Below are 22,123 nucleotides of genomic sequence, written 5' to 3'. Positions count from 1 at the left end.
GGGTAGCTTACTCCACACTCCCAGCACTCCTCCTTGCTCAATGAAGTACCTTGCGTTCTCAGTTTTAAAGACCCTTGCCTGTAATTTCCATCTGTGTCTTCTGGTTTGTGTTGTAGTACCAATTCTCAGAATGACTGCCGGTTTGAGCTCATCAATGCCTTTGAGGATTCTGCAGACTTTGTCCCCCTGTCACCTTCTCTGCTCCAGAATAAGAGGGTTGATTTCTTTCAGCCCTTCCAAAACGTCAGTACGCATTCTCGCCCACTCTTGACTGGCAGGGGAGGGTACCTGTCTTTCTAGAAAAGCAGCAGTTGCACATCACAACCACGAAAGCATGCTGCCAATAGATAGGAAAGCAAACATGGCTAAATTAAAAAAAAAAAGCTCTTGGAGGAAAAAAAAGAACAGCTGGCCTCCACAGTCCCTATTTGCTGACATGGGTCTGAAATTAAAATTTATTGGGTGTTAGATTCTGCATGAAAAGCGAAGAGTAATGTTCAAATCTCACACCCTTGCAGCTAAGCACCCCAGCAACGTCCTCAGCAAAGGCAAGAATAACACCCATATTATTATACTCGGCATTAAATCATCAGTCCTAATAGCTGCTCTGGCATGAAAGCAGTATAGGCTGTTTCTTTTCCAAGATTTTATTAGCACTCATGAGAAAGCCAATTATCATCAAGAGAAAACAGAGGGCGCGTAATTGTGAAAGAATGACAGCACGAAAAATAGGAGTGAATACAGAAACACAGATCAGGGAGAGTAGAGAGTACAAGTCACTGCAATGATAGCCATGCCAATCTGATTTCTGCTTGGCAAGGCAAAGTCATGGCCAGAAATAATGCCAATGTCACATGCCATCAGACCTGCATCCTACAGCAGTCTGTGACAGCCCAGCTTTACATTAAGAGATCCCATGCTCCCTTAGTTTTGAGGGGAAAAAAAAGACAGGCTTTTCTTCTATTCCACACAAACCACAGTAAACCTATACTTTCAATTCCACAACAAGAGGTGAAAGATCTTAACAGGGGTTAAGAAACACTGACATCCATATGTGGTTCCACAGTCGCCCAGTAATCACATCTGTGGGTTAAATATTTAACAATTAAAAAGAGCAAACACAAAACAGTCTTTGCATTGCACAACTAAAGATAGGTTTAATTTGCAAGATGCGCATCCAAACTTTCTATTAATTATTTATTCATCTTACTTTGATCCTTTCCTCTCAACCCACAAAGGCAACATAAATATAATTCAAACTACCAATCTGCTTATAGTACCCTTAGCTGTTCATGGAGGTCCACCATTAATATTAGTAAAGGACAATCTTTCATATTCAAATCCATAAGATTGCTTTCTTATAAATATGTGCTGCAAACAATACAATCCATACAATTCAGAATCAGGAATCATTTCATGATCAACAAAATCTGTTGCACAATGAACAATGAGATGGACTCAACCCACTGTGACAGAGATTTGCTTTAGATACAGGCCTATGTTCTAGAGACTTAAACAAATAACAGGTTCTTGATGAAGAAGCTAACAGAAAAGTTAACCATATCTTGTTTATAGTTTTACATGCTAGCCTGTAAAAAGTTTCGGAACAGAAAAAGTTAATCCTGTTTGCAATTTAAAGGTTTTTCTGATAAGAAAAACCACACTGGCACGAGCTCCAAAGTACTCCAGGAGACCAATTACATAAAAAAAACTCCCTTAAACACAATCTATTCCAAACCGAGATAAAGTGCGCAGATTTAATAAATTCAGCAGTTTTGGGCACAGGTAGGAGAAATCTGTCACACCCCTGGTCTCTTTCCAAAAGTGAAATCAAACTTGTTAACTTTTCAGAAACTCACTATACTGCTCCATGTGGGGGCTTACTCTGAAAAATCTATACAACCGATCACAGCCCCCACATCAAATCTCAGGCCTTCATCTTGAAGTGTTTCATAATGTCCAAACATTTAAGTTTAGGATTCCACAGAGGGCAGCAATGAAGCTATGAGTTATGCACTGACAATGCAAGAGCCAAGACCACTCCATTCATTTTCAGACTCGGGATCCTGGCAAGATGCAGAACTTTTTGTGTGTGCAGAAATATCGCAAGTCACAACTGCAGCGAGCTCACCTGTGCGCGGTAAAGAGACTTGTAAGAATGATCCAGAATGAAAAACCAAGTACTGATGAGGACAGAAACTCAGCACATGCCTTAACTCACTTATGCTGAAATTCAGGGTCAAGATAATAAACAAATGGTGATCTTCATCCTAAATAGGCTTCCTCTTAATGATGCCATTTAGTGTATTCATAATTGACTAATGAAATCCTGCTTACAGTATCGATAAATGGACATTGTATAAGATAAGCACCAGTTTTCCCAATTTCATAGCTGTTGATTTCATATTCTTTACATTCTTCCATTCATTCAATTCTAACACAGCTGGGATCCTCAAACGACAAGGTACACAGACCTGCCTTATGGTGTCTTCTCTGTGTTTTCTAGCTGGACCAAGCTTTGCAATGGAGGTGACACCAAGAACAAACACCAACTCCTATTGTGACAAGTGCACAAATATTTGATACATACCACCTATGGTTCCATATAGGCTGTGAAGGGTGCTTTAGCAGCGTGTGTACACAGGTAGAGTGGACTCCTTGTGTTAGTAATGTTTTTCACCTTCACCAGACAGCAGTACCAAGAGAGAAACTGGCACTGGTTCTGGTGAACACCAATGTTAGCGTCCAGTGTGAATGGTGCCACAAAGCAAGAACATGCAGAACCTGTTACGATACAAATTATAACACACCCTCTACTTTCTCTTTCTCTGCATTTACCACCTTGCTAAATATAGTGATGTATGATGACATCTTTAGCCTGTTTTGCTAGGAGTGTTATCTAACCACATTTAAAGTTTCTAAAATAGAAGAGGCACTGTTGACATACATCAAGATAAACTAGAGGTGCTAATCTTGGATACAGCTATAGGTATACCAGTGACCACATTAAAATACTGAACTGTTTAAAAATAGAAAATAAAGCATCACACATATGACACAAGCAAGAATCCAGGGCCCCTGATGACATTTGGAAAAAGGTTGCTCTATGACAGAAAACGTAACAACTGTGTCATTGCTCACTTATAAAAGAGCTATCCGTATCATAATTAAACTAAAACTAAGTCTGGAAGATCAAAATGTAAGTAGGGGCCTATATACTCTGAATATATTCTCAACATTTGTTCTGCTAGGTATGGTTCCCGGGCAATTTTTCAAATATGTGCAAAGTGGGGTCTTAACAGGCAAAGGTTACACAAGAGAAAACAAACTTTTCAGGTTTCGGCCGTAAACCTTTGCTTCTAAGTGGTTACAATGAAAGCCCTGGGGTATCTGAGTGTCCCAGCTTGCACACACTGCTCCCCAGAGCAGCCAGTCATCGCCAGCCCCTGTTTGTTTGTACCTTATGGGTGTATACTTTATACTTAGTTCTCCTACGGGATAGAACATAAATGTTAACGTTGAGAAACGGAACAAAAAATGTATTACTCGATTTCTTTTAGAGGAAATGGCTTCAGAGTCACACACCCAGTGGATATGCAGGCGGTTCTAAGATTCACTTGGTGCTTTCTTCACAAATCACATTAAAAAAAAAACATTGCGCCGAATATAAAAAGCTTCAGATCTGCACCAAGTACATCTCGGCGTGAACTGTACGAGATAAAATGAAGGTTAACGTGCTCTGCACCTCTTTAAAACTTCGGTATTTGATCATGTGCTTTCTTCCATTGTTATATGACTATTACTTAGGATCAATAGCCGAAGCTGAAGGAAAGACAATTCAATACTAGCTTTAGAACGAAGAAGTCGAAACGAAAAGGGAAGATTGAGCAGGGCGATTTCTTCAAAATATCACGATGGGACACACTAGTGTCTACGCTATCCACACCGAGCAGTTTACAACGCCAAGACTATAGATGACATTCGAAACTGTCTTATAGAAGTGGGGACATTTTTCTCGCTGGATTTTTAACTGTCTGTATTACTCTCTTAAAGGAGAAAGGAACAATAACTTGGTTGCAAGGGGCAGGACATGTCCAGAGCGAGCTCGGACCAGCTAACTCCGTGTACAAACATTTCGCTTGGATTAATGCAATCAATTGTATATTAGCATTTAACATCCAAATGATTGTCTAAAGCTCAACGACCATGCCTAAGTGAACAATTTATCAACGCAACATCGAGCACATCACAACAAAAACCTACGTTCTGCCTTACCCAAGATTTCCCATCTGTCACTGTCAATAGCCCGAACCGAAAAAGGAGGGGGGCAGGGGGCACTGCGTATGAAAATACTCTAAATTAAAACTATCACACACAAAAAAAAGGCGATAAAAGGGCACAAGTCAGGAATTCAACTCGCTGGTTCTCCTTTTCAGACGAGTTTAATTCTGAATCCGGTTTATTCAATAGTCGTATACCCACCCACCCCCTTCTCCATTTCCCCAGGCGAAGTCAGAAGCCATTTGAATTAGCACTCTGATCCGAAATAGCTCGTCGTACTGATCAAGTACTGCCACTACTGAACGTTAAGGAGAAATAAAAACGTACCTTTCACGCCAACAGGCCCCAAACTCGACACTGCTCTCCAACGGATTCCGTTTCTGACGAAAACCTTCAGCGAGGACCTGAAAATGAGGGCAGCCCACTGAAAGTAAAATAGCGTAGAGAAACCCTCGGACGTCAGCAGCGCCTGGTTGTGAAAGTGATAACACAAACCCAACAACAGCCCCAAAGGCCCCGATACTGTAACTGGGGGAGATCTAGTTAAATTCGCCTTTTTTCTCCTTCAACCGCCCAGTCCCCGGCTATCAACTGAGGCCGGGATTCATTTAAGGTTTCGAGAAAGGCGGAAAACCTTTCCTTTTGCCATTTGGGCCCTCGATAAAGCAGTCATTCCTGCCTCGCTTGGGCTGTTGTTTATTCAGGCGAGCTCCTCTTCGTAGCTGCGCTTGCCTGATCTGTTTTCTGCACAATCCCCCGGAGCCTCGCTTCAGCGAGGGACGCTTCACGACACTTTTCGACACTGTAGAGGCTGTTTACGGCATGCCCTTTCCTGGGCAAGGGGTCTTCGAAACATGAGGCGCTGTGCCCACTAGTGGTCGTTTGTGGCAAGTGTTTTGTACTAGAACCTATGCAAATGTAAGATAAGCGACACGATTGTACGTAAATAGAAAGCTGGTATTATATACTGATTATGGACTTCTTGAATATTTTTTGTAGGCGATTAGATTAAATTTACGTCCGAAATACCTACATTTTCTTAATTATATAATTTACATATATAATTTTATTTGGTGACATTCTTGTAAAGCAACAATCACATTTTTGAATAGATTTTGTAAAAAGACAGTTCACATTTGGAAAATCTGTCTGATCACGTTGTCGAAGCTGGACCACTAGGACTAGGACATCTTGTATGAGTAAGCTGATAACCCAAAAAGCACGATATACCAAAAGGTGACCTTTCTTTCATAAGCCTGATGTGTGGTGAGCGTTCTGGCGCACTATGGCTGCCGTCGCATCATCCAGGTGGATGCTGCACATTGGTGGTGGTGGAGGGGAGTCCCCATTACCTGTAAAGCGCTTTGAGTGGAGTGTCCAGAAAAAGCGCTATATAAGTGTAAGCAATTATTATTATTATTATTATTATTATTATTATTATTATAAGCCTCTTTCATTTCGATATCTCTGTAATAAGAATTTCCACTTGTTTTCGCAATTCCAAAAGCCCACACATGTTGGTACAGAAATATGCTAATGTCGACGGGAAAATGCTTTAAAAGCAAACTGTAATGGAAATTGTCTTCGCAAATTTTAAAATCTTTGACTAAAATATACAAAATAATTGTCCACTGTACATTATATAATTGTGAATGCGAAGAATTAATACACTGCTTTATGATAGAGATACAGAAGCGACACATCCGATTAGCTTTATTTAATGTTGCAAGCAAGTTAATTCAGCTCTGGTTAGGCATGTTCTTTAATATTTAATATTAAAAGCATTGGGGAGACCACAAGTGTACAGTATGAATAAGTGAATTTCGACGTGAAAACAGGTGACAGATCTTTAGACAAAGAGCTGGGGATGTGCACGCTGTCACAGTATAGGACCTGATTTACAGGGGTGCTCCAGAAAAGCTAAAATATCCTCAGTACGTAGTAACCAAATTATCAAAATGTTAGAAATACCTTATTCCAATTTGGATGCTTTGTTATTAAAAAAAAAACATTACACATATTTTAGTCGTTCTAAATAATCTTATTATTTTTAAACTTTTTTGTCTCACGATTTTCTAAGATCCGATTTAATAATGTTTCATTATTTTAAAAGTAAACGTCTATATAATCCGAAGAATGTGGTTGGTCTATTTTCTAGCATAACATACCTATACATTTTATTAATTATAAATCGCAAAACTGCCTAATTTATTTTCTTCCTTCTTTTCTCTAATATACTGTGTGAACACGGATTTCAGAAGTCAAAAGTGGAATAAAACGTTGACAAAATTCATTTCTGAAATTCTAACCAAATCCTACAGAAAAAAAAATACTCTACGTCATCACGTTGTACGCGTCGTCAACATCCGGGAACTGGCGGTGTTTCCATAACCATAAACACCTTCCTTTCTCATTCAGCTTGGCAAAATGGCGTCGGCAGCCGTGGCCACTGAGATTAAGAAAATCACAGAATTACGGGTCATAGACCTTAAAACCGAGTTAAAGCGGAGGAATTTGGACATCACGGGAGTAAAGAACGTCTTAATTGCAAGGCTGAAGCAGGTAAGCCTGTATTATCAGCGGCCTTGAAATCTTGTGTTTTTTTCTGCAGAGAAGGCCTTGTTTTCCCCTCCCACCATGCATACTTAGTTGCTGGATATCAAGTGTGTGGATGTTTGTCACTTTCGCTTTCCAATTTCTGTAGATTTAGAAACACGGTGGAGTTTTGCAAATAAAAAAAACGATACGGCCATACTCTATTGAACGACAATAAGAAAGCTTTGTGTATTCTTCATATGCGCAAAAATTGGCTGTTTTATTACTATAGCATAGACCTGTAAGTGGTAGGCGCGAATGAATTAATAGTCGTTTTCAAGTGAGATCAATAATATTGATAAAAACATTCCCCTTTTCCTTCGGATAATGTGTGGCTTTCTTAAATTTTGGAAAAACCTAAGTAAGAAGACAAACGCCCGGTTATCTCATCTAGCCAGGTTTGATTGGATGCTGGGGTGCAAATTGAGCCGAGGTACAAGTTCGTTTTAATGAACGCCCCTTTTTGTTATACGGTCGACTTATACATAGCTTCGTTTACACTCGGTAGTGTTTTTTTTTCTAATCAACCAGGTAAAGAAATGGCGAGGTCCTTTATAATGACGATGTGGAGGGTATACAGCTATTCTGGAGCGATTTGAGTCAAGCACGCTTAGGGAAGTCGAACCCGGGTTTTGCAATAAGGATCCCAGGACTCTCGGCGTCCATAGTCCTACATAACTGCAGATGCGTTATTTAAAGCCAGATATTCACCTTCAGGTGTTCTGTGTTGGTATGTATGACGCAGCAGTGAATGTCGTCCCTGTCCAAGATTGTGGTAAAAGAAGAAAATGGGGGTGTCATTCCTAAAGGACTGGCGAAGGTACAGCATGCAGTTACTTGATGTTACAGAAATCAAGTGTCTTGTGTTGTTCAACAATGGAGACATTATTTTGATTTGTGTAATTGAAACTGCAGATTTATTATGAGGTTTGGTTTTTAGGGAAAGACTGGTCTTATTGGTGTGAGTTGTTGCTACCAGCTTGGCTTAATCTCTTTTCAGTATCCTCTGTGTATGCTGGTGCCTTGGCTGTTTTGAGGTGGTGTCCTGCAGTTGTTACTCGTTATCACGGAGGTCAAAGGGGTTAAAATAAATAAACTTTGTTGCCCGCCATTTGCAATAAGGAGACCCCCTTTTGCCTGTTCCTTGAAAATCCTTTTTTTAAAGGGTTGCGTTGTGATTTGGTAGTGTTCTGCAGGTATTTGTGAGAGGGTGCAATTTATTCGTACTGAATCATTGTTATGTTTACTTTTCAGGCTATTGAAGAGGAAGGTGGCGATTCCGATAATATCGAAATTCCACTGAACGCAGATACCCCCACAAGGAAGAATGCGAAGTCAAAAGGTAAATGGTTGTGGTTGTTGAAATCGCATCTGGCTTCTTCTTTCTACATTAAAATGTTTAAATTTGAGAATCCGTTAACTTTAGAAATCAAGAAACTTGTGTGTGAAGTTCACTGAATATAATTCTTCATTTAGGAAGAAAACTGGATGCAGACATGGACGCAAACCTGGAAGAAGATTCTTATTGCAAGGTACGTATCATCACTGTTGAGTTTTTTTTTAACTTTCAAATACATTGGACTGATCTTGTCGGATCTTGCATATCACAAGTTACACACAGACAAGGGTATAATCAGCAGGTGTTGGTAGAACTGTTGGCACTATTCTCCCTTTGCCAGAATTTCCACATCAACTTTGGTGACTGGTCCAGCGTTCCGGTACAATCAGTTTATTCTACATTTGTGTGAGCTCACTAACTCAATATTCTTATAACCCTTTTAACCAGTTGTGATATAGCTATACCACACTCATAAAATCTAGAGGAGTAAAAGGGCTGTTAGTGGTTGTTTGCTTTGACTAGATGTGAGGGTGAATTATATCTGTTAAAGAAGATTGCTTATAATGGTCATAATTGACTCTCCGCTTAATAGATTTTGGATTTAACAGACAAACTGCTAAAGGGAGTTTTGCAAAATCAAGAATATGGAACTTTCCCCGCAATAATGTAAAACAAGTCCAGTAAAACAGTAGTGAGTTCAGCCGACATGCTTGGTTTATTCTTATAACTAGAACAAAATAGAAAACATGAAAGTACAAATGCGTTGTAAAATCTGTTTAATGTAAAATACTGTTAAAGTACATATGCAGAACAAAGATTTCATCACAGACATTGAATAAAAGTCTATTTATTACAGTGCATTACTTTATTCATGTACGAAAAACCAATGTACGACCAATGTGTATTCCCACAAGGAGAACTAGAATGCGACGAATGTGTAAGTGGTCTCGGTAAAATGCAAAAATAGTAAAACAAAAACTTTTGTACGACATACCTTTTATATAGGTTTAAAGGGTATGAAAACCAGTACTTTGGTAAGCCCTTTTGGGGTATGTGAATTCCTTATGATGTGGGCTGTGCCTTGTATGCATCCTCAAAATTTTGAAAAAAACATTTTAAAGAAATATATTAAAATGTTAACAATATGTAAAGAAAAGGTTTGTAGAATACAAAAAAATAAAACAAAATACTTAATAGTTTTGTAATTCAGCAATATCAATGGTGCCCTATAGGGGTAGGTCATTAGTTTATGATGGGTGTGTTTCATATGCATTAGTGAACATCATACAGTATATGTATGGCTCATGAAATAAAGAGCTTGTGTATTTGTTTAAAAAAGGCACAGGCACATTTTACATGGTATTGATTGCACAGCTAGTCCATTAAACTGAGTTTCCTGCATTTCCCTTTAATGTTAGCAAATTTTGGTTTGATACCCAAGCATTTAAACAGATTTTGAAATATTTTCTTTTTTAAAACTGAATTTCAAGACATCCTTAAATATTTAAACATTAGAAACATTCTCATCCATTCTGTTTTATTTAGGAGGTTGAAGATGAAGACAACGAAAAAGGTATGTTTGTTCTCCCCCCCTGTTGGAGTGTATTCTCAGGTTTGGGTTTTACAGGCAACAACTGTAACTGAAGGTTGGGACATTCCTTGCAGTTCCTTTTAACACTTTTCTTCCCCCCTACTTTCTTCACGAGAAATACTCAGCTCACAGTGCTTCAGGCCCACAAAGGATTTCAAAAGGAGTCTAAAAACATGGAAATTCTCCCAGTAGGAATTTGGGATTGGCTTTCTCTTGGAGGAGACCGATAAGTGCAACAAGGCATCTTTGTTTTTAAACTGCACATTCGGATCAACAACACTGAACATGGCATGACGTGCTGAAATGTGGGATTTTTTGTAGGGACTTTTTTCCCCTTCCCATCACAGATGGAGGCGATGATGTACCTGCATGACGCTTTTCTCTGCATTCAGCCATGGAACTGCATAGATGAAAACTTGTGACTGGAAAAGGAAGGGAGCCCTTGTCTTTGCTTTGACTGAGGAGAGTTGGAACTCTTTCCTGGTGGACCACCTTCAGATCCGCTCTTGACTTTGCACTGCCCATACCTCAAAGTGACAAGGAACATGCATCTGTGAAGATATTGGAGAAAAGCTTCTTTGACGCAGAGTGGTTTGCCAAATTAAAGCCCTTTCCATTGACATCAGCTTTCAAGACCTGGACTAGGATGTTTGTGGATTTTTATTTTTGTTGTTTTTTTTCCTCCCCATTTCTGAAATGGGATCTCTGAATAACAGTGGCAGAAGATGAGGAATGTGGCCAAAGACTGGAACAAAATAGAAGCCAAGGAAAAAGACGGTCTCAAGTTGGAGCCTTTTCTTTTGAAAATGCACATTTGTTGGTATGATGGCAAAGGACAGAAATAAACCAAACTGAAATCTTTTGTTCTTTTTCTCCTCTTTTTCCATTCCTTTTTTAATGACGAATGACTACGAGGATGGATCAATGAAGGATTGGAGGAACACTGTCACGAGGAAGAACTAAGGACTGCTTGTACAGCAGTTTCTGGAATGCGATAAAAGTATTGATGTTTTTTAAAGGAACGGCATGAAGACTTGAATCACACCCATTTTTCGATGAGGAATGTATGTTTGTTGTACACCTTTGGTTTTCTAATCTTCAGTGAGCGCTAATACTAAATGTGCTTTCTATTCTACTTTTTCTAGGTCACTTAGCACGTAAATGTTATGTTAAACCTATGTTTTGCCATGTTTATCCTTGTTAAATCCCTCAGATGTAACAGATACTGATGATGGTACTCGTGAAAATTCAAAACTTCTCCCTTCTGAAGATAGCCTTGCAGAGGCTGAACAAGCAGCGGGGAATGAAAGCGAAGCCGCTGTATCCATTCAAGAAGCTGAGGATGATAACATATCCGTCACAATCCAGGCTGAAGATGCCATCACTTTGGATGTTGATGGCGATGACCTCCTGGATACAGGTAAAAATGTGAAACTTCCAGATTCAGAGGCAAGCAAGGGCTGTGACGAGCTGGACGCCTCTGCCGAGATGAGCCAGGAGGAAGACAAGAAAGATGAAGTCAAAGAGAGCCATAAAGATGGTAAGAAAGACGACGGATTGAAGGCTGACCCTGCGAAGAAGGAAAGCAGAGAGGCCTCGAAGAAAGCAGAATTGGGAGACAAAGAAAAGGATTCTGGGAAGAAAGGCCCCTCATCTACTGGGGCATCAGGTCAAGCAAAGAGGTTTGTCTTTCTATGTCAGTTCTTTACGATACTGGTTTCCAGCATTCACTCAGATCTCTGCATTGTGGGTAGCCTCAAGATTTTTATTTTTTAAAGTGTATTGATGTTCCTAATCCCGCCTTTTGTTACTTTTTTTGAACATAAGTAATTTATGGCAGAAACCAGGAGATGCAAGCGTCTGTTTACAGTCAAGTTACCATCACTTTTATTGCCTTTTCCCATGATCAGTTGTTAACAAGAGTAAAATAGTCCCTGAGATGTCAAAGTCTTTCAATCTTTTGAAAAAAAATCACAATGAAGTCAAGTCCTACTCCTGAAGAATGCAATTGTCCAGAGAATAAAATTGGCAGAAAATCTGTCCCGTCAGCCACCTGTGGAAAAGCAATGAAAGCCGCCATTTTGGGAGTTTTGTTCACGTGCAAGCTTTGTCATTTGTGATGAATTTTGTAAGGGCACAAAACCAAGAGCTTCTGTATCACAAGGTGATGTCTTTTTCATTTACACCTTGCTTACGTAGTTCAGTCATTCATTTTCCTTTCTGTTGCAATGTTTTGCATTGTAGCTCTTCAAAAGACAAAGATGGAAAGATGACAAAGGATGAAAAAGGTAAATTGTAATTTCCTGTACTTGGTTTGTAACCTGAATCGTAAAATTTGTAACTACCACATTTAAGAAATACAGAGGCTTTAAAGTTTTTCTTTAAGATGTATCTTAATGTGGTTTACTATTTTGGATAAAGAGTTGTTCAATTTCAAATTGTACAGCTCAAGCTGTTTAAAACAAGTCAAGCATGGATACATGTTCCCTACAGATAGATAAATTCCCTTCTTTATCCATATATTTGGTCCCTTTGTGATGATGGTAGTAGTTGTCCAAGATCTCAAAGCTAGTCATTGGGTTCTCTTTTCTCTTGCGTGCACAAGGCTGTTTCACATTCATGCCACATTCATGTTAGAAATATGTGGCGTTCGATGATACACGTAGTACCAAACAATAGACCGAACATGGCAGCAGGCCCTGTCTGAGACAATCGTGTAATAGGGTTTTAGAAATATCAGACAGGTCTTTATCTTTAGGGGTGGTCCTGTTTTTAAAGGGGGAACTGCAATGCAATTTTTGTATTTCGGAGTTAGAAAGAATCAGCATTGAGGAGTGCTCTTCAAACCTAATTAAAGTAAAATGTACACACTAATGTGTAAAAACCTCCAATTTACATCACAAAATATAAAGGCGGCCTTATTACATTGTAAAGATTCGGGCTTCTGAATACATCTCTTCTAATCCAGTGGAAATATTGCTCTCGACTTTGAAATGGTTTTGCCAACAAAGGAAACTCATTTGTTAACTACGCATGCAGATCACATTAAAACTTCTCGTGATGGAAATATCTGCTGCACAGCCTGTACTTAGTCACTCGTACATCACATTATACCCATCCTTCGGATGAGACGTAAAACCGAGGTCTCGACTCTCTGTGGTCATTTAAAATCCCAGGGCACTTCTCGAAAAGAGTAGGGGTGTAACCCCGGTGTCCTGGCCAAAATTTCCAATTGGCCCTTACCAATCATGGCCTCCTAATAATCCCCTTCTATGAATTGGCTACATTACTCTGCTCTCCTCCCCACTGATAGCTGATGTGTGGTGAGCGTTCTGGCGCACTATGGCTGCCGTCGCATCATCCAGGTGGGGCTGCACATTGGTGGTGGTGGAGGGGATCCCCATTACCTGTAAAGCGCTTTGAGTGGAGTGTCCAGAAAAGCGCTATATAAGTGTAACCAATTATTATTATTATACTCGTTATTAGTGATTAGCGCGCAGGAAGGGCCACTTCACGTCGCAGCTCTCGAGATCTCTTGGTCTCGCCCATCGCCAAGGGTGAGACCAAGGGTTTGTGACGCCACGGCACCTTACAGTACTTTTCACAAAGCTCCCGAATTTTGGGCTTCGTTTGAGATTTGTATATCTTATTTTGTTACCGAGATTTTAATAACCGGTCTGAGAAATTTGGAATGCAGTTCCCCTTTAATCGGGCTGGGCTGTGTAGCTGTCTTTGTCAAACGCTGATAGAGGACTGTGGCATCTAGGCGGTGCAGGCGGTGGAGGAGGCAGCGGTGGGAGCACTGGCAGCTCGACCCGCAACTTGTGGGTGAGCGGCTTGTCGTCCAACACGAAAGCAGCAGACCTGAAGAACCTGTTTGGGAAATACGGAAAGGTAGAGTGGGATTTTCATTTCCAGTATTCCAGTATGAAGGGCAGTGTGCTGTATCCAGTTTGTGTTTTGTCACTTAATAAAATGTTTTGTGGCCTACTTTTGCAATGTCTTGTATGAATTTATGTCTGAATTAATATCTGGTGCGCAACTAGAGCTATAAATTGGGACCTGTTTATACAACTCGCAAGCCACTCTTAAACCCTGACTTTTCTACCAGTTCAACATGGAGATCAGTTATTTTGGTTGCAACCAATGTTCAGTCCAACTCCTTTGCCCTTTGTAGGCATGATTAAATCTCCCAACCGGGGCTTTGCGAACTCCTAGGGGTCCACGTTGGTACTGCAGGGGGTTCGTGAGATTGTGGTGGAAACGTCGGTCAAATTAAATATCCCTATTAATAAATAACAATGTAAGAATATGAAAAACAACAGTAGTAATGTTAAGATTTTACAAAGTGAAAAGAAGCATGTTAAGAGGGTTGCTGTGGTGTTTATCTACATTTATTGAAAGGTTTGATTTAGTTCAAATCTCAAGGGGGTACTTGAGGCAACTAATTTAGGTTGAGGGGTTCAGCTGACAAAGGTTGGGAACCCCCTGCTCTACCTGATCATTTAGATACAAACAGTTTTGTGAAAAAAGAGCACATCTGAGATTCAAGTGAGGAGATCCTTAGTGCAACTCGCACCTCCCGGTGGATGTGGAAGTGCGTTTTTAAGTTTAATCTTTGTGTAGACTAGGGGCAGGCAGCTCTGGTCCTCATGTTTCTCATTTTTTCAATCGCGCTTTTAATCCCATCTCTTGAGTTTAATGGTTTAATAAAAATGGATAAGAAATCGGTTTCAGCTGTATTCTAGTTAGCACCTGACTTATCTGAAAGGAGTCTATAAAACGTCCGGGACACTTGAGGACTGGAGTTGCCTACTTCTGGTATAGCCTGCGAGTGTGTGTTCTTCAAGCTTTTTTTATTAACAATTGTCTTCTACTGGGTGGACTTTTAAAACTGGGTGACATGAGAGGTTTAGACACTTGCTGTGAGTCCACACTTAGAGATTAGCCATTAAAATGCGCTCTTTAGATTTGTAAGCTGGTTTGGAGGGTGGGAATGTTTGCCACCCGTTTATAGCTCATCTTGCAAATGACAAAGCACTTTAGTAATGGGTTTGTCTAATTTTTAGGTCTTCAGTGCTAAAGTGGTGACTGATGCGCGCAGTCCTGGATCTAAATGCTATGGGTTAGTCACAATGTCGTCTAGTGCAGAAGTGGCCCGATGTATTTCACACCTTGACCGTACAGAGCTCCACGGACAGCAGATTTCTGTTGACAGGGTAATTTTTGTTTGACTATCCTTTCTTGGCCTAAATGTATGGGCTTTGTAATGGTTTTTAGAAAGTAAATACATATACAACATCTGCTCCTATTTTATGTATATTTGTTTACAAATGATGGATTATACAAAATTTGCAGATTCCTAAGTCTAAGTACTTTACTGGGATGCCTGTTCTTGTACTTCAAAAGACATTAAAGCCATAAATTATTTGTGGAAGCCTTTGTCACTGAAAATGTTATCTACTTCATTTTTAGATAAAGGTTTTGTTTTAGGCCTGTGGCCATGGAGATGATTGTCGTCTTAAAATGATGAATTCTAATTATATTGTTTAGAATTATTTTATTAAGTTGTTTTTATTAAATATATAGGAACATTTAAGGCTACAGTCGGTCATGTGAGAAGTAGCACATTAATAATGGCTTAACCTGTTACAAATGTTTCTAGGTTAAAAGCGATCCGTTCAAAAAAGAATTTTCCAAAAAGGATGGTGAAGAAAAAACAAGTTCCAGCAAAACGTCAGGAGAAAAGAGGACTGCCACTGGGGTTAAGACCCTGAGCAAGTAAGACCAAAATCCAGTTTTGAAAACACTAGATTACAAAGGAGAAGTGGCCATTTGGCCTACCTGGCTTGTTTGGTTTTCTGTGATTAACTAGTATAAGGATATGTAAGGTTTTTTTTTCTTCCTTTCATTTAAGAACACCTGTATCTTCCAAGAAGGAAGAAAAGAAATCTGAGAAACCCTCTGACAAGGAGAGCAAAGAAACGTCAAAGAAGCAGGAATCTAAAAGTGCGAAGATGGAGGCGGCGGGATCTGGTACGGACGCTTCGAAAAAGGAGGACAAAAAACACGGACGTAAGTGTGTAGGAACAGTGGAGGAGGCTTGTTAACAAAACCGACTAGAAAGTAACACGTTAGGGTTGAAATGTTGAGGCACTCCAACATTGTAACTCGAAGATTGAGTTGGCTGTTGCGGTAGCAACACAGATATTCACGATATTCAGAAATTCAAGACAGAGAGGTTTTTAGTTCAGTCTTTCAGCTTGTTTTCCATGATGGAAACCAAGGAATCACATTGTTGAAAACGATTACTTTTAAAATCGAGTATCGCGTACAAAAGGATCTACTAAGGTATCTTTCTATGTCTTCTGTGTGTTGGTTAACAAATGTTTTTTTCTTTGCAATTCAGGCCCCAAGAGTCCTGGCAAGATGGTAGTGATTGATCAAACAAAAGCGGACCCTGATTTCAATAAATTGAGGCCACCATTGAGAAGAGGAAGGTTTGAAAAGGTACTGGAAAATAAACATGCAAAGGGTTAAGTAATTCAAAAATGTGGTAATGCCTGCAGTCATTGAATTACTTTCTGAAGTCTTACAACTCTTTTTGTGATGTTTAATAGAGTACTAAAGGGTCTTGATGTTTTTGAAAACTCATGCACCATTCTGTGCCAGTTTAACAAGCCTGTATCTATATACAGTAGAACCTTGATATTTGCGAGTTCTATTTCACCTATTCATGCATACGTTTTAGTGACCTCTAACATTTCCAGGCCAAATTCGCCTGTTCATGGGCGGAGCAGTAGGAGAGTAAAAGCAGGTATCTTTGTAGATGCAGCATCTACATCTCGCAGATCTGCTTCACCCGACCTGTTTCGGTGTCTGTAGTAAGGAGACCTTGCTACATAACATTTATGTAGTCCTGTATCATGGATTATGCTTTACTTACTCATTTTCTGCCAGGAGAGTGTTAAGGTTTGTCTTGTGTGTAGACATGTTATCAGAGTAATGCATAATGTCTGTGTGTGACTCAGTGTGGTGCTGTGAAATAAAAGAAACATTAAATAACAGAAAAAATTCTGTGGTTACCGAAGTTATCAGTTATCTTGGTTCCCTGTCTGTCTCATTGAAAAATGTTTTAAAAAATTGACAAATCACAGGAGCAAGAGAGTTGGTTGAGTGGGAAGGGAGTGAGTAAATTTGTGCTTTAATAATCTTTAATACAGGACAGGACTGCACTTATAATACTAATAAAAACAATGTGAAAATATTTAACTAGATCATAACTATGATCTAATTTGTTTGCACATTCAACAACTTGAATTATGATAAGTGTTTTTTAAAGTTTACAGTGCTAATCTCCATTAAAATATACCAATAAATACAAAATTAAATAACACTTTCAGAAAAAAGTTATAACAAAAATATAATTTCAGAAATGCCTGTTTCATGAGCTGGAGAACCATGCCCTGTTTTCCCCATAAGGTATTAAGTTCTGTGCTTGCATTCAAATACCGAGGTTCTACTGTATGTTTTTTGCAGTTGTTTAATGCCTGTCTTAACAGTTGCTCTATATAACTCTCTCTCTTTGGTCATTAAGGTCTTCCCACCTATGACGCGACGCCCCAGATGGTTTATTCCTCCTGAAGAGGTCTGTTGCCTGTATTCTCTCTTAGGTTAAACACCGATTCATTCATTCGTTCAATCCCCATACCTTTTTTAGTCCCTTTTTTCTTCAGTCTTGCCTCCCCTTTCCATGTGTAAAAATGGTGCGTTGTCCAAGAAGATATTCTTCTCTGTGTGCCTGAAAGTGAATTACTGTTTGTTCGCAGATGGAGATGTTAAGGAGCAAAAGGAGGATCTTGCCAAACATAGGAGGGAAGAAGGACATTTTGCCCTTCGAGAAGATGAAGGAGCAGAGAATGCGGGAGAGGCTAGTTCGACTGGAGCGCATTCGCCGGGCTATTGAATTGAGAAGGTATTTTAGTGGTGTTAAATGCTGTTCTTGGGCAGCATGGGTTTGGGTCCAGACCTGGGGAGCTCTCTGCTTGGAGTTTGTATGTTCTACCCATGTTTGCATGGGTTTCCTATGGCTACTCTGGTTTCCTCCTACAGCCCAAAGATATACTGGGAGGATAATTGGCCGTGCTCATAGTGTGTGTGTGTGTTGGTGTCTGCCCTGCGATGGATTGGCGTCCCGTCCAGGGTGCATCCCGCCTCGCATCCATTGTATGCCGGGGATAGGCTCCGGCTCCCACGTGGCTCCGAGTTGGAAGAAGCCAACGGGTGAATGCTGTACGTGACGCGTGATGGAATGAGTTTGATTTTGGACTGATTACATCAATGCCTCCCCATATTCCCAGGCGGCGGGAAATAGCAGAGAGAGAGCGGAGGGAGCGGATCCGGATTCTCCGAGAGCGGGAGGAGCAGGAGCACCTGCAGAGGGAGCGGGAGCGGCTGGAGATCGAGAGGCAGAAGCTGGAGCGGGAGAGGATGGAGAGGGAGAGGCTGGAGCGGGAGAGGATCCGCATCGAACAGGTGTGTGTGTGTGTGCGCGCACTCGCGTCTTTGACATTCCCTCTGATTTGAAAACCGCGTTTCACTTGTGAACGCAGTATCCGTCCTCGAGACAAAACAGATCCCAGTGGAGAACCCTGAAACTCGGAAGGGCTTTTTTGTTTTGATCAGAAATGTGTTTTTAGGAGCGCCGTAAGGAAGCTGAGCGTATCGCTCGCGAGCGTGAGGAACTGCGACGCCAACAAGAACAGCTGCGCTACGAGCAAGAGAAACGCAATTCCTTGAAAAGAACCAGGGATGTAGATCACAGGTATAAACAGCTCCATTGTTGACTCCTTTCTCAGGTTCAGTGAGAGCAGTGTTTTGGAACTTTATTAGTTTTGTACTAAGTGTATTTTAGTACTTTTCTCTGCAGTGTGTCTATTATAGCTTATTACAAGATGAGATGTTTTTATAAACATTCTGGTTTCAGTTGATAAAATATTACATCTTGAACAGAATTACGCTTTGATGTGTACTGTTTGATAGCATGGGCTCTGACAGTGATTTTTTTTTTGCTGTTCTTGTTTTAAAAAGGAGAGATGATCCATACTGGAATGGCAATAAAAAGATTCAGACAGACTCGGAAAGCCGGTTAAGTCACGGCTCTGATTATCGTCAGCCGGGCCGCTTTAATGACTTTCACCCCAGAGAAAGGGGCAGGTTTCCTGAAGGGGCCTCCATGCGTCCTCCATCCTTCGAAAGGTAGGAATTTATCAATGACCCCAGTGTTTTTAAAAAATGAATTTTTGGACCAGAACGTAAGGCTCTGCAATGACATTTGCTAAGTCTACACAACAGCTGTAGCTGCCTGTGTGTTACACATTATGAACCCTGTACGTGAAAGCAGACTTTTGTTTGCAACAAGGCAGTTTCTGCTTGGAAGAAAAGTGTAGTTTATCATTTGTTAAGAATGAGCAAGTTGAAAATGTTGATGTAATCCAAATTTATTCCTCTATAGATTATTCCAGGAAGGGTTCTGTTTTAATTAAAAACTTTACATTTGCATTTCTGTGCAATGCTCCTGCCAGCAACTATTGAGGATGCCAGCCTGTACTGATCCATAAACCACGCTTATTTCTTATGAAAATCTGAAGATCATTTTGAAAAGGTAGACTGTTGAAGATTTAAATATTGTGCAGGACAGTTACAAATGAGGAGGCAATTCGAAAAACATCTAGCCTGTTAGTAGCTAACAAGAACCTCACCCTGCCATTTCTTGACAAACCAGGGCATCAACATCGTGTCAAGGTTGGCTTGTTCCAAGATTCCACAACCTTTTACAACCTGGTAAAATATATTTCTAGGTAAAAGTATAGGACTGAATTATTTTTTATTTTTTTACAGGCGCAATAGATTCGAGAGCGACGCAGATGGAAAGAAAACCCGTCCACCTGCTCGAAGGGATAGTTCAGGGTTTGACCGATATCCTAAAGCTTATGATAACTCAAGAAGGCCTGAACCACCGCGAGCTGAAATCCGAGACACTGACCGGAGAGAAATTAGGGATAAGGACGAGAGGAGAACAGTCACTATTCCAGACAGGTCCGCAGGGAGCCGGGGCCTTCCTGAGAGGGGCAGGGTGGAAGACATGTCTCATGGTCGCTCCCCCCGCCACTCTGGACATGGAGGCTGGAAGGCTGAAGCCGAGCTAAGCGCTAATAAGGGCAGCATTAGGTAAGCATGACATTCAGGGATTCAAGTTTGAATGGAATGTGGGATAAATGCTACCTTTTGTAGCTTCAGATTGTTCACCATAATGTACTTTAGGGGATCATGCTTAAAATTTACTGTGGTGCTTTTTGTAGTTGTGGGAGAAAAATGTAGGTTTTGAAGTGTCTTTCCTAAATGGATTCCAGCCCTTTTGTCAACCCATGCCAGTGGCAAGTCCTCTGTGACAAACGTCAGATACTGAAAAGCGGGTATTGCCTTCACCGCCTGTCGTGCTGCTCTCCTCTCAAACCTCTGTCCCCGCAGCTGCATTGATTCCAGCAGATACAAAGGTGTCCGGGAAGCATGAGCAGGCCCTGTTGCAGTACGTGCAGATTCTGATTCAGTGCTTTCCTCTGTGGACTCTGTGCAGGGGTGGAGTGCGGATTCGGCCGGAGAGGTCGGGGAGGGAGGGCCCTGGACCAAGCCTGAGAGGAGTCCCCTCGTCCAGCTGTGGCAGGTCCAGCTTCAGCAGCAGAGATGGGGGGCGAGCGATGATGATGGGGGAGCAGGTGAGCACTGCTGTCTTTCAGGTGCACTAGGATCTGAACTGCATCCTTGTGTATGGAGAGCTTCTCTGCAGCCCTAGTTTTAAATTGTCATTGAGTTTAAAACGGTGCCTTGACTTGTGCTGACCTACAGTTTTAATTAAAAAAAAGATGTAATTAAGACTTTCATATATTAGATGTAATAAAAGCATGTGTTGTGTTTCAGAAGAAGGATTACAGATGTGATTTTTTGTAAATTAGGGATTTCATCTGATGGTATAATATAGTAAACGTGTACTGCCTTGTAAACTGAAACCAAATCCCATTAGGCCTTTGCTATAACAAGATGTTCTTAGTACTCAAGCTTTCTGATGTGTTTTAGCATTTCAGTGATGGAAGACAAGTGATAGTTGAGCGCCACAGCCGCGATCAAGGCCCGAGAAAAGACTGGCACGGGCCCAGTTCCCACAGCACTGGCTATCCCGATTCCCGGAGCTTGCGGGACAGCCGAGGAAGCATGATGTCACCGCACTCCAGGTAGGACCAGAGACAGGATTCCGGTTTCACCTTTTCTTGCTTTTTCATAATGAGGTTCTTCAGTTGTCACTTTTTTTGGGGGGGATGAGATAAGCATAGATGTTTGCCTGAATTATACAATGTGTTGAAAAACTCCAACCTGCAGCACAGCAGCCATCTGTCCAGTAAGACAAACAAATGATGCCTTTAAAAGGGAGAGAGGTGTGAGTCGCAGACTTTTTCTGCTGCTTGGAAATACTTGTTAATTATAGCAGGCTTCAAGCAGTAAAAATATTTATGGGGTAGAATTTTAACAGGTTTTCTTGTTTTTCATAGCCATTCTGCACCACCGATGAACCGAATAGTACAGATTACAAACAATTCCTTATCGGGAGGAAGTGGCGGAGGATACAAGCCATTTAAGGGAGCACCGAGAAGGTTCTGACTTCTCTGCTAGTGACTTCTACCACGATAATGTGAAGTCTGTAAACCTGTCAAGACACCTTTCTTTACAGAGAAGATCCTTTTTTATATTAAGAGTTTTAATTTTATTTTTTTGTTGAATTTTTGAATAGATGTTTTAATGGCTGGACTTTCCTATGGCACAAAGGTTCGTGTAAAAAGGCCTCCTGTTTTGTAAAGACTAGTGTAAAGTTGTAGCCATTACCTACAGTTACGCTGTGATTATAGTATAAACTCATGTCTGTGCACATGTTATAACATGTTAAGAAAAATGTGCAGCTTTAGTTTTTATTTGTAATGACTTTAATATTTGTTTTCAGACTGCTTTTTTTGCCAGCAGAGTACTCTTGTACTGTACAATGGTTGTGATTACTACTATAGAAATTCATCCTTTTAAAATAAACTATAGTACATTGTGCTCTTGCTTTACAGTTTGTTATGGATGGAAAAGGCAGCTGCTATTAAAGGATTTTTTTATTCTTTTAGAAATCTTAAAGTTTGTTTTTTTTTTTTTAATTAAAGCAGTTCTGTAAGGCCAAAAGATCTCTTTAGGCATTGCAGGACTCTCTGCTTTAGCAGGAGGTGGTG

The 22,123-nt window shown here is 40.5% G+C and overlaps 2 protein-coding genes across 4 annotated transcripts in view; one reads left to right on the top strand and one right to left on the bottom strand.

Annotated features, from left to right (window-relative positions):
• rnf111 (ring finger protein 111) overlaps positions 1–5,038 on the bottom strand; it is a 50,129-nt gene extending 45,091 nt beyond the window's left edge. For both annotated transcript variants that reach the window (XM_088640984.1, XM_088640985.1), the window contains exon 1: positions 4,609–5,038. The gene's annotated coding sequence lies outside the window, so the exon portion shown is untranslated. The remainder of the gene's footprint in view (positions 1–4,608) is intronic.
• A 1,642-nt stretch (positions 5,039–6,680) lies between these two features.
• sltm (SAFB-like, transcription modulator) lies at positions 6,681–22,024 on the top strand. 2 transcript variants are annotated; one of them, XM_088640982.1, is made up of 20 exons: positions 6,681–6,843; positions 8,131–8,218; positions 8,353–8,408; positions 9,761–9,788; positions 11,077–11,488; positions 12,051–12,094; positions 13,573–13,700; positions 14,876–15,025; positions 15,472–15,587; positions 15,724–15,881; positions 16,216–16,316; positions 17,404–17,454; positions 17,636–17,781; positions 18,167–18,341; positions 18,506–18,630; positions 18,897–19,064; positions 19,707–20,036; positions 20,443–20,581; positions 20,940–21,094; positions 21,410–22,024. In XM_088640982.1, exons 1-20 carry the CDS (start codon positions 6,709–6,711, stop codon positions 21,516–21,518), a joined length of 2,814 nt encoding a protein of 937 aa, XP_088497108.1. In that variant the 5' UTR covers positions 6,681–6,708; the 3' UTR covers positions 21,519–22,024. The 2 variants fall into 2 exon arrangements, with proteins under 2 accessions (XP_088497108.1, XP_088497107.1); XM_088640981.1 differs by having other exon boundaries at positions 11,020–11,488.
• The last annotated feature ends 99 nt before the right edge of the window (positions 22,025–22,123 follow it).

The sequence above is a fragment of the Lepisosteus platostomus genome, chromosome 7, assembly GCF_059453375.1.
Source record: "Lepisosteus platostomus isolate fLepPlt1 chromosome 7, fLepPlt1.hap1, whole genome shotgun sequence".
Lineage (NCBI taxonomy): Eukaryota > Metazoa > Chordata > Actinopteri > Semionotiformes > Lepisosteidae > Lepisosteus > Lepisosteus platostomus.
The sequence above is the reverse complement of the archived record's forward strand: the minus strand, read 5'-3'. Positions and strand labels throughout refer to the sequence as shown.

Bases quoted from the DNA above. Each gene is read 5' to 3' on its own strand.
- sltm (XM_088640981.1), top strand. From the start codon at position 6,709: ATGGCGTCGGCAGCCGTGGCCACTGAGATTAAGAAAATCACAGAATTA. The intron at 17,455-17,635 runs GTCTGTTGCCTG...GTTTGTTCGCAG, and splicing joins GGTTTATTCCTCCTGAAGAG to ATGGAGATGTTAAGGAGCAA. The intron at 20,037-20,442 runs GTAAGCATGACA...GACTCTGTGCAG, and splicing joins GCTAATAAGGGCAGCATTAG to GGGTGGAGTGCGGATTCGGC.